Source organism: Bufo bufo, chromosome 1 (genome assembly GCF_905171765.1).
Source record: "Bufo bufo chromosome 1, aBufBuf1.1, whole genome shotgun sequence".
Taxonomy (NCBI): domain Eukaryota; kingdom Metazoa; phylum Chordata; class Amphibia; order Anura; family Bufonidae; genus Bufo; species Bufo bufo.
Genome location: NC_053389.1, coordinates 385,206,960 through 385,219,611, shown reverse-complemented (window position 1 = coordinate 385,219,611; position 12,652 = coordinate 385,206,960). Strand labels below are relative to the sequence as shown.

General features: G+C 45.5%; 1 protein-coding gene across 1 annotated transcript in view; it reads right to left on the bottom strand.

Moving 5' to 3' along the window:
* Positions 1 to 442: 442 nt before the first annotated feature.
* Positions 443 to 12,652, bottom strand: part of F12 (coagulation factor XII) — a 131,730-nt gene continuing 119,520 nt past the window's right edge. The window contains exons 12-14 of the mRNA XM_040405532.1: positions 9,533 to 9,673; positions 9,289 to 9,437; positions 443 to 739 (exon numbers count right to left, since the gene is read on the bottom strand). Coding sequence (XP_040261466.1) covers positions 584 to 739; positions 9,289 to 9,437; positions 9,533 to 9,673 — 446 coding nt within the window. The 3' untranslated portion in view covers positions 443 to 583. The remainder of the gene's footprint in view (positions 740 to 9,288; positions 9,438 to 9,532; positions 9,674 to 12,652) is intronic.

Below are 12,652 nucleotides of genomic sequence, written 5' to 3'. Positions count from 1 at the left end.
TCACCTTTGAAACCTCTATTGCAAGCCAGATCATTTGTCCCAAGATGGACAATAACATCCACCTCAGCAGAGCTGATGGTGCTCTGGCTGGCTTGGACACGTCCAGCAGAGATGTGCCCTGCACACCTTCCCCTAGCAAGGAGGTAAGCTAGACCTAACTAGAAACTGAGACCCACCCTTCCTGCAGGAAGTAGGACTCGCCCACTTCTCTCCAGGGGGGTTAGAATGGAATGGAAGGATCTGCAACAAATGCTATGAAGCCTCTGCCAATGTGAACATAGTCCAAGTAAAAATGTTTTAACGTGTAACTTTAGGCCATTGTAGTTTATGCGCCCACTATATGTATATAGTCAAGGGCACAGGCACTATAACACATAAGATATATGCATTTACTTATTCTCTTGTTCTGTCCTTGAGTAATGACACTAACACAATCTGTTTCTACTGCACACCTTGTTTATTAGAGAACACATCTTAAAGCGCAAAACACTTCTTGTAAGATTTCTAATTTTGAACACAGAATACAAATTATGTGAAAGAAGCACCCTGCAATTTTGCCTGATTTCTGCACATAAGATGCCCGTCAGCTGATGTTGGCTAAGATCCAGTTTATGTACCTGGATACATCGGTATATACCCCGGGTTTATTCTCCTTCGCACAGCCAGATCCCCAGCTTACAATGCCAAATACATTTACTCTAGAATCTATTTGACATACCAGAGGTCCTCCTGAATCCCCCTGTAGAAAAAATGGAAATATGTTTCCTAGTTAGTGATAAACCCATGATATACAAACATAAGGAAGACATTTACTTCAACATAAGGAAAGAGGAACTGTCCTGTTAATAGTGGTGTACTCTGTCTAATGGACTGTCTCGGCTGGAGGCTATTGAAGATAAATCCTTAAAGGGAACCTGACACCTAGATTTTGGGTATAGAGCTGAGGACATGGGCTGCTAGATGGCCGCTAACACATCCGCAATATCCATTCCCCATAGCTCTCTGTGCTTTTATTGTGTCAAAAAAATGATTTTATATATATGCAAATGAGGCTACTAATGTTTCCGGAGCCCAGCCACGCCCACTGTGAAGGAGCCCAGCACCACCCTGCATCCTCCGGATCTCCTCCTTGCTCCCTAAAGACACAAAGCTAGAGCGCCGTAATCTCGCGATGCGCGAGCTAGTGCATGCGAAAAGTCGGCATAGTGTTCCTTCCTTGTGCTGGCATCAGCCTCAGAGAACGAACTGCGCATGCGCTAGCTCGCGCATCTCTGTAGGAATGGAGTTTCTGAGGAGACATGAAGTACAGAGAGGATGGACAGGACAGACTGTGCTAATGTGGGACTGTGGTAATGGAGACTGCATACAAGTGCTGCTGCTCATTACCCACACCCTCCTTTCTGTACTTCATAAACTCCATTGCTACAGAGATTCAGCTAAAGATCATATTAAACTGTATTCAGGATCATAACCCCTGACAAGCAGAGCAGAGAGGAGGATGAGGCAGCTCTTTACCTCAGTGTTGTGAAGTAACCTGTCCTGCTATGTGATGAGGACAGGTTTTGTGTGTACTAGTAGGATGGTGGCCATTTTATTTCCCCTGATTGCTCCCTAGACAAAATGTGCCATTATAACTAATGAAAGGTAATTGTGAATGCAGTTATAATAAAGTAATATTTATGTATTTCCATTTTCTTAATTCCTGGAGAACCCCTTTAATCATACAGAAACACTCAAATGGCTGTTTGTCCATACAAACACATCTAACATGTATCTTCTCCATCGTGCATCAGGTAAATCCTTTCAAAAATCCAATGTTCCTTTTTTTTTTACTGTGTCAGTAGGCCAGAACTGAGGTCTTTATTTTCAAAGGAAATATGCATTTAATTCTAAATTATTATTTAAAGGTAAGTATCTTGAATAGAAGAATTTGGGCAGATTTATCTGATATACTATCTGCAGCATCCCACTACGTGTGTGTGGGCACTGCTTAAAAGCACTTTTTACCTTGTCAATAGTACTATGTTGTAATGTATGATTTTGTGTGTATGTATCTGCAAAATCCCTGTTACCAGGCAGATTAGGTGTAATTTATACATCCCACAACTTAGGTCTTATATATACCTAGGTCGGGCCTAGTGAGACAGATGAGTTCAGACCAGGTTGTTGAAAATGTAGCTCAGAAGAGAGCAGATCTGAGGGAGTCAGATCAGATTAGTGGGAGAAAATGTAGAGTGAAGACTTCATGACACAGATTAGTGAGTGGAGCCAACTTCGCTAGGAGGTGATACTCAGATGTGAGGCGCGTTTTCCTTCTGTGGCCGGACTATCCACTTGCATCCCTGACCAGTAGGAGAAGAGTTTGCCTCCCTGGAAAAGAAACAAGCTTTCCTAAGGAATCATCGGTGATAAGAGCCATTATTGAGGGCCACAGACACCTTTGCATGGTGGAGGATTTATAGCTTCTGGCAGCCACACCAAACTTCTGAGAGACAGTTGAGTTTTCCTGTCTAAATATTCAGCTTGTAGGGAAAGACAAGGAATAGGATCCCACACATCAAAAAGGAACCAGGTACACCTAACCCACTGCTCCAAACTTAAAACCTGAAAAGCCTATAAACAGTGGATTTGCAGAATCAACTCTGTACTATCAAGAAACTGCATTTTTGTACTGCTGCAACCAAAGACATCTAAAGTAAAAGTTGTGAGTTGCATTTCACCACTGTCTACCTCATTATTACCACTGTTGGTTGTACCACCATTAACGGTACTGGCGTCACGACAAAAAGCATCAAGGGACTCAGCCGCAACAAGCACCCTAAGCACCCCTAACATCAAGGGCACCTCAACCACCATCTTGGCTGATGCTACCCTACACAGAGCGTGCCCCGGAGGATTTCGTGCTGTCTACCTCAACACTGTGCTGCCAGCCCAGGGAGGCTTTCTGCTAACCGTGAGTAAACTAATGACCTGTGTGTTATATTATTTGGCCCCTCATCGGTTCACCGTGCACCTCACTTGTTGCCCCAGCGCTACTGGCTGGCTGTATAACTTTTATTGGCGTCACGAACAGGATATTAACCCCTGCGCCATATTTAGTGGCGTCGCTAGGGGGGGGCGAGGGGGGGCAATCACCCCCCCTATGTTGTCCTTTGCCCCCCCGGTTGCCCCCCCGGTGAATACTAATGAGCGCTTCCATTATGGAAGCGCTCATTAGAACCGAGAGACCAGGAAGTGGTGAACGCTCTGTACTCACCACTTCCTGGTCCTCGGCTGTCGGCTGTGCGCGCAAGTTCAGAGCACAGTCGACTGAGGAGAGGCAGGTGGCGTCCAGGAGCAGGAGAGGTAAGTGTTTTTTTATTTTATAAAATATGTGGCTGCTGGGGGCATAAGGGGGGCTAATGATGAGAGGCATTTGGGGGGCTAATGATGAGAGGCATTTGGGGGGCTAATGATGAGGCATTTGGGGGGCTAATGATGAGGCATTTGGGGGGCCAATGATGAGAGGCATTTGGGGGGCCAATGATGAGAGGCATTTGGGGGGCCAATGATGAGAGGCATTTGGGGGGCCAATGATGAGAGGCATTTGGGGGGCCAATGATGAGAGGCATAAGGGGGGCCAATGATGAGAGGCATAAGGGGGGCTAATGATGAGAGGCATAAGGGGGGCTAATGATGAGAGGCATTTGGGGGGCTAATGATGAGAGGCATTTGGGGGGCTAATGATGAGAGGCATTTGGGGGGCTAATGATGAGAGGCATTTGGGGGGCTAATGATGAGAGGCATATGGGGCTAATGATGAGAGGCATATGGGGGCTAATGATGAGAGGCATATGGGGGCTAATGATGAGAGGCATATGGGGCTAATGAGAGGCAGCATATGGGGGCTAATGATGAGAGGCAGCATATGGGGCTAATGAGGCATAAGGGCTGATATGGGTGCTAATGAGAGGCATGGGGGCTGATATGGGAGTGATGAGAGGCATAATGGGGGCTAATAAGAGGCATAATAACAGTGTCATCCACAGATGCCCCCATAACAGTGTGTCTTCCACAGATCCACCATAACAGTGCGCTTGCGCACTGATGAGACAGAAAGAAGGGGAAAGAATCCGCAGAAGCAAGCAGAGGACGGCACAGCAGACGACTGAATGGCTTCTTTTGAAAGTAAATAGTTTTAGTATAAATGTATCCCTGCATACCGCAATTCTCTGGTATTTTGTAATCTTATTTATATATACTTAATTTGTTTTTGCCCCCCCATTTTTGACTGTGGTATCTTTGTGCCCCCCCTATATATTGTTCCTAGAGTCGCCACTGGCCATATTTGAGAGACTGTCGCATGTGAATAAGCCCCTTTATCTGATTGAGAGACATTTGCTTATTGTGCGCTGTTTTGGGCTACAGAACTGTTTGAACTGCTTGAAAAGTATATGGAGGTGCTATACTAGTGCCCAGCATCAAAACCGCAGTGTTAAAAGTGAGAAAATCCAACATTTGTGTGTCACTATAACTGCTTGCTGTTAGTGAATAGACTGTTTCTATGCAATTAAGATGGCCGCCGGAGCTTTGATTTGAAAAATAATACTGCGCCATCACTGTGGACAAGTTAACGACACCCCCTGAAGAGCGGGAAAATATTGTGCCGCCCACTTATGCAAAATTGTCTGTTCAAAGCCCATCCTACCTTGACTGTTTATAAAAGGCCAGCCCTGTATGCAAACGCAGCACCGCCTTCTTTGCCCTATGAAGAATTCTCCCATAGAAACAAAATGGGTGGAACTACAGTACAGACCAAAAGTTTGGACACACCTTCTCATTCAAAGATTTTTCTTTATTTTCATGACTATGAAGGCATCAAAACTATGAATTAACACATGTGGAATTATATACATAATAAACAAGTGTAAAACAACTGAAAATATGTAATTTTCTAGGTTCTTCAAAGTAGCCACCTTTTGCTTTGATTACTGCTTTGCACACTCTTGGCATTCTCTTGATGAGCTTCAAGAGGTAGTCCCCTGAAATGGTCTTTCAACAGTCTTGAAGGAGTTCCCAGAGATGCTTAGCACTTGTTGGCCCTTTTGCCTTCACTCTGCAGTCCAGCTCACCCCAAACCATCTCAATTGGGTTCAGGTCCGGTGACTGTGGAGGCCAGGTCATCTGGCGCAGCACCCCATCACTCTCCTTCATGGTCAAAAAGCCCTTACTTTCAAAGTTTTCCCAATTTTTCGGCTGACTGACTGACCTTCATTTCTTAAAGTAATGATGGCCCCTTGTTTTTCTTTACTTAGCTGCTTTTTTCTTGCCATAATACAAATTCTAACAGTCTATTCAGTAGGACTATCAGCTGTGTATCCACCTGACTTCTCCTCAACGCCACTGATGGTCCCAACCCCATTTATAAGGCAAGAAATCCCACTTATTAAACCTGACAGGGCACACCTATGAAGTGAAAACCATTTCAGGGGAGTACCTCTTGAAGCTCATCAAGAGAATGCCAAGAGTGTGCAAAGCAGTAATCAAAGAAAAAGGTGGCTACTTTGAAGAACCTAGAATATGACATATTTTCAGTTGTTTCACACTTGTTTGTTATGTATATAATTCCACATGTGTTAATTCATAGTTTTGATGCCTTCAGTGTGAATCTACAATTTTCATAGTCATGAAAATAAAGAAAACTCTTTGAATGAGAAGGTGTGTCCAAACTTTTGGTCTGTACTGTATGTGTGGAATATCAATGTGCCTACCTGTTAAATGTTGGGACCAAAGCGCTGACGCCTATGGACATCTTTATACACAAAAGACTGCCCCAGTATTGTGTCACCAAACAACCGAACCCAATTAAAGTACTGACCGGTATTGTGCCGAAAGCCCGACTCGCTGAGACCGCCCCTCGTGTGGTGGATAATGGTTGCACCGCTGCTGTCATTCAAACAGACCTGAGAGGCGGGCCTAGAACTTTGGAAGAGCGTGACTTGCGTGCGCACGTTAGAAGCAGACGCTGATTGCTGCAGAGGGAGAGAAGCAAAGTGCCGGAGCAGCATGGCCGAGAAACAAGAGAGCTCTGCACCTGAAAATGAATCCGGACGGAAATCGGTCACCGCCCAGACTTAGACCCCCACAGATATGACTCCGGAGCTACAGGTTCGTGTGCAGGAGTTGTGGGACCGTCACTGGAGGGAGCGTAGTGGAGACCGCGGCTCTGAGTCTGCAAAGAGTAGTGCAGGTCAGCATACACCCGCGACGTCGTGACCCCAGTCTCTGAAAATAACCGAAAGGTCCGGTCAGTCTGAAGATGTTCCCACCATACCGAACATACCGCGCTTTGGACAAAATTGTCTGCAGAAATAAAGTCTGCCCGACTGCCGCGCAATCATGTCTGCAAGCATTATAATGAGGGACTAACCCGCAAACTGTTGGAGGCACCGGTAGAGGATTTCCCGGTACCAGTACGCAAACTGGGCCGAGTGCTGGATTTTTGCAAGCAGCGGGGATTTGGATTCATCCGCGATTTGTCAACAGATCATGAGTACTATGTTAACCGCCAGTCCGTAAAAAGGAAAGAACTTCCCCCTTGGCTACATAGCCTATATATTGGAGAAGTGGTCGAGTTCACCCCTGCTGAGGGTACCCGTGGACCCTATGCCACTGCAGTCCGCAGGCCAGGACAACCTACAGAGCCCCAGGAGCTTACTCAAGACTCTGAGGAAGAGTCAGAAAAGAAACTTCCTACTGCCCCCGTGCAGCCTGATGCCAAGTATATACCACCCAGTACTACATAGAACCAATACGCCACTGGTTTTGCAGGAACTAACATCCTTTGGCAACCCGCCATTGTCACCAGAGATCCTGACACCAAACCTAAACCCCAAAGGGAAAGGGTTAGAAGGAGGAAGCCTGAGCCTCAAAACCTCACTACAGCCACAGAGGACTGTGCTATGCTATTGCAACAACTGGTTGTACAGCAATGTCAGGGGTTTACTATTCCTCACTATGGAGAGGAGCCTGCTGGTTCTTAAACACAGAAATCAACCGACAGATCAAATCCCGTGACCAGAGAGAGGACTTCTCTTCTTGTTTTTGCTTTTGAGCCCCTCTCTAAGTTCTTTTGCAAGGACTCCACCTATTTCAAGGATTTTGCACAACAATTGTGTTTTACCATGTTAACCCCTTTTTACCCCATTTCCAGGTTATCAAGGGACTGTATTAACGCAACGTTTAAAGCGAAATACCCAGAAAGACTTTTCTGTTTTTAACTGTTCTACAACAAAATTTTTGCACTTTAAAATGTTTTTATGCATGTTTTATACCCCATTTTAGGTATGGACTTTATCTTCTGAACCATATCATGGATTTTACAGCCCTTATGTGAGATCATTCTCTTATAACCATTTCTTTTTGGCCGTAACACATCTACCATAAAGAGAAAATGTATGTGATATATTTTATATATTTGCCTAGAATGTATTTTTGTGCATAACCCTTTATTTACAGGAGGTTATTGAAGAGTCATGATAATGCATTGCAATGTCTATATTCACATGTGCATATTTGGTGGAGTGTATTTGGTGTATTTCAGGACACGGCTTAGAGATCCACAGCTTCAGACAATACCAACGTCGAGGGCAACTTACATTTTACCATGGGGGTATGCAGTGTCCCACTACGTGTGTGTGGGCACTGCTTTACCTTGTCAACAGTACTATGTTGTAATGTATGATTTTGTGTGTATGTATCTGCAAAATCCCTGTTACCAGGCAGATTAGGTGAAATTTGTACATCCCACCACTAGATGGGGATATAACTTAGGTCTTATATATACCGGCCAAGACGTGACTACCATCCTCTGTCATCGCACGGCTGAGGGTTTTCCCCATCCTCAGCCGTGACAGATTAGTGAGTGGAGCCAACTTCGCTAGGAGGTGATACTCAGATGTGAGGCGCAGAAGAGCGGTTTCCTTCTGTGGCCGGACTATCTACTTGCATCCCTGACCAGTAGGAGAGAGTTTGCCTCCCTGGAAAAGAAACAAGCTTTCCTAAGGAATCATCGGTGATAAGAGCCATTATTGAGGGCCACAGACACCTTTGCATGGTGGAGGATTTATAGCTTCTGGCAGCCACACCAAACTTCTGAGAGACAGTTGAGTTTTCCTGTCTAAATATTCAGCTTGTAGGGAAAGACAAGGAATAGGATCCCACACATCAAAAAGGAACCAGGTACACCTAACCAACTGCTCCCAAAACTAAAAACCTGAAAAGCCTATAAACAGTGGATTTGCAGAATCAACTCTGTACCATCAAGAAACTGCATTTTTGTACTGCTGCAACCAAAGACATCTAAAGTAAAAGTTGTGAGTTGCATTTCACCACTGTCTACCTCATAATTACCACTGTTGGTTGTACCACCATTAACGGTACTGGCGTCACGACAAAAACCATCAAGGGACTCAGCCGCAACAAGAACCCTAAGCACCCCTAACATCAAGGGCACCTCAACCACCATCTTGGCTGATGCTACCCTACACAGAGCGTGCCCCGGAGGATTTCGTGCTGTCCACCTCAACACTGTGCTGCCAGCCCAGGGAGGCTTTCTGCTAACCGTGAGTAAACTGATGACCTGTGTGTTATAGTATTTGGCCCCTCATCGGTTCACCGTGCACCTCACGTGTTGCCCCTGCGCTACTGGCTGGCTGCATATCTATCTATCTATCTATCTATTTATTTGTTTAGCATAAATTGTGATGACTTCTATATTTAGTAAGGTCCTGTGGTTTTTTTTTTGTACCACATACGAATGTGTCTAAAATTTCTTCCTCATAGGAGGACAACCACACTGCCACTTATAGCAATGACAGACACAACAGTAATTTCCACAACGTCCATAAAAATTACCTGCCACATTCCACCCACTAATGCGGTCAACAGCTCCTTCACTGCTAGGCCCTGTTCCCTCATTAGTGCCAGATGGAGCGGCCCCCTCCACAATTAGTGTCAGCCACAACCCCCCATTTTTGTCAGCCACTATGCCTTCCATAACTGACAGCCACTGACAGCCACAATGCCTCCAAAACCACAATGCTAGCAAAGCTCCCATAACAGTAAAAACTGGTGTCCTTATAACAGTGCTAGCCACTGTGTGTTCTTTAACAGTACCAGCATGCCTAGCGGCAAGTTTGCGATATTATTCAAATTATAATGTTCCTGAATCAAACATTTTAAACCCCACATAAACATTAATAACCTAGCTTTACCATAGACTAATGGAAAGATTATACCTTCACTCACCTGGCATGCATCAACATCCCCTTCTAAGAAGCCGGCACACATCATTCCAGGTAAAATATTATTACCATGGACAATGGGAGACTGACATTCTGAATTAGGGATGATTGGCACATGTGCCTCCTGTAGAAAATATGCATAATGATCTGCTCCTGCAGATACAAAAGAAGTCACAAGCTTAAAACACATGCACGATTCTGTAAATTCATGATTTGATTTATGACCACCACATCAGTGATCTCCTTACCCTGGTACTGATGGCCCCAACCAATCACTTCACAATGTTGTGCACTTGTAGTACTTTTGTTGGTTGGTGGTAAACAGGCAGGCTGCACAAAATGTGAAAACCCAGCACAGGTACCTTTTATATCCTGTAATTTCACTAAAGCTGTAAAAAAAGAAAACATGCATCAGAATTTTAATCTTTATTCTATTAAAGGGGTTGTGCCAAGTTATAAATGTATCACTTATTAATAGAGATGTCGCGAATTTTCGCAAATGTTCGCGAACGGGCGAATCACCATTGACTTCAATAGGCAGGTGAATTTTAAAACCCACAGGGACTCTTTCTGGCCACAATAGTGATGGAAAAGTTGTTTCAAGGGGACTAACACCTGGACTGTGGCATGCCGGAGGGGGATCCATGGCAAAACTCCCATGGAAAATTACGTAGTTGACGCAGAGTCGGGTTTTAATCCATAAAGGGCATAAATCACCTAACATTCCTAAATTGATTGGAATAACATGCTTTAAAACATCAGGTATGATGTTGTATTGATCAGGTAGTGTAACGGTTACGCCCGCTTCACAGTGACAGACCAAACTCCCTGTTTAACGCACCGCAAACAACCGCAAACAGTCCTTTTGCACAACCGCAAACTCCCCATTTGCACAAGGTTGGATACCAAGCTAGCCATGTCCCGTTCCTTGTCCTCACTGATGTCATTGAAGGTCTCTTCCTCCACCCAGCCACGTACAACACCAAGGGTCCCCGAAAGGTGACAAGCCCCCTGGGACACCTGTCGTGTTTGGTCTTCCCCCTTCTCAAAGCCACCTTCCTCCTCTGACTCCTCTTCTTCAGACTCCTCTCTCTGCTTTGCCTCTCTCTGCGTTATTATAAGGTGTGTTAAGTAGTACTATTCCTATCAGTTTAATCCCCGTTACGTCCCCTATTAGGGGACGTGTATGGAATAGATTTTAGCAACTGGGAGATGGAAAAAGATGCTTGGTTGGTCCTCTTCCTTCCAATTTGGGGCACTGCGCGTGCAATGTGCTGTGCCACCAGATATGAGTGGTGTGTTAAGTAGTACTAGTCTTATCAGTTTAATCCCTGTTACGTCCCCTATCAGGGGACGTGTATATGGAATCGATTTTAGGAACCGGGAGATTGAAAAAGATGCTTGGTCGGTCCTCCTACTTCAAATTTGGGGCACTGCACGTGCAATCTAATGTGACACCAGATATGAGTGGTGTGTTAAGTAGTACTATTCTTATCAATTTAATCCCTGTTACGTCCCCTATCAGGGGACGTGTATGGAATAGATTTTAGACAACCGCAAAGAGTTGTCAATAGTTGACACACTCATGACATCAATTTTATACCTCTATACTTTAAGCTTGGTGTAGTTATGACTGTACTCGTGCGCACGTTTGGGAGATTGCAGGCGATTGGGGTTTTTCAAAGCCTATGGTCGTGCTGAGGTAGTTCAGTGACAGTTAAGTGACCCAGAAAACAATGATTCTGCAGTGTGGGCCCATTGTTGGCCTAGTAGGCTTTAATGATCACCTTAGATGATCACAAAGAAAATTTATGTTTTTTCTATGCAAATTTATCCAGCCGATCGCTTTTGGTCTGTTCACAATGAAGCAACGACCTTATCATCTGGGGTGTGCCAACACACTCATAGAGGTGGTCGCTTCATTGTGATACGCAAGCCCCTTCACCACAACAAGGTAACGATCACGAAGGGGAATTGACACATGTATGTGCCTTTTTTTTTGTTTGGTTTTTGAAGCCACAGTGCAGCACCAGAGGCCAGAAAAATTGATGTTTCCCAGGCAGAAAGTGCCCTAAAACATTGCGGCTTGAACCCTAGTTGGTGGCGGATAAGTCACGCAAGTCATCCGGCATTCAGAGATAAAATACAGCAGCGTGTGGACCATTTTTAGCCCAAGGCAGCTCATCTCATCAGGCCTTTTTTAGTCGAATGTATCGCCCACTGTCAGTCCCTTCGAGATCCATCCCTCATTCATCTTAATAAAGGTGAGGTAATCTAGACTTTTTTGACCTAGGTGACTTCTCTTCTCAGTGACAATACCTCCTGCTGAACTGAAGGTCCTTTCTGACAGAACTTCTGGCCTGCCCCGCTTCAAGTGTCCTATCGCAAATTGGGATAGCTCAGGCCACAGGTCAAGCCTGCACACCCAGTAGTCAAGGGGTTCATCGCTCCTCAGAGTGTCGATATCTGCAGTTAAGGCGAGGTAGTCTGCTACCTGTCGGTCGAGTCGTTCTCTGAGGGTGGACCCCGAAGGGCTGTGGCGATGCATAGGACTTAAAAAGCTCTGCATGTCCTCCATCAACAACACGTCTGTAAAGCGTCCTGTCCTTGCCGGCGTGGTCATGGTAGGCGGAGGATTACTTTCACCTCTTCCCCTGTTAGATTCCCGTTGTGCTGTGACATCACCCTTATATGCTGTGTAAAGCATACTTTTTAACTGGTTTTGTAACTGCTGCATCCTTTCCGACTTGCGGTAATTCGGTAACATTTCAGCCACTTTCTGCTTATACCGGGGTTCTAATAGCGTGGCCACCCAGTACAGGTCGTTCTTCATCCTTTTTATACGAGGGTCCCTCAACAGGCATGACAGCATGAAAGACCCCATTTGCACAAGGTTGGATGCCGAGCTATTCATGTCCCGTTCCTCGTCCTCACTGATGTCATTGAAGGTCTGTTCGTCCCCCCAGCCATGTACAACACCACGGGTACCAGATAGGTGACAACGAGCACCCTGGGATGCCTGCTGTGGTTGGTCTTCCTCCTCCTCAAAGCCACATTCCTCCCCTGACTCCTCTTCCTCAGACTCCTCTTCCAGCGTTGCCACAGGTCCAGCAAGCGATGCTGATAAGGCTGTTTCTGGTGGTGATGGTGACCACAACTCTTCCTCTTCACGCTCATCTACGGCCTGATCCAGCACTCTTCGCAGGGCACGCTCCAGGAAGAAAACAAATGGGATGATGTCGCTGATGGTGCCTTCGGTGCGACTGACTAGGTTTGTCACCTCATCAAAAGGACGCATGAGCCTACAGGCATTGCGCATGAGCGTCCAGTAACATGGCAAAAAAAATACCCAGCTCCGCAGAGGCTGT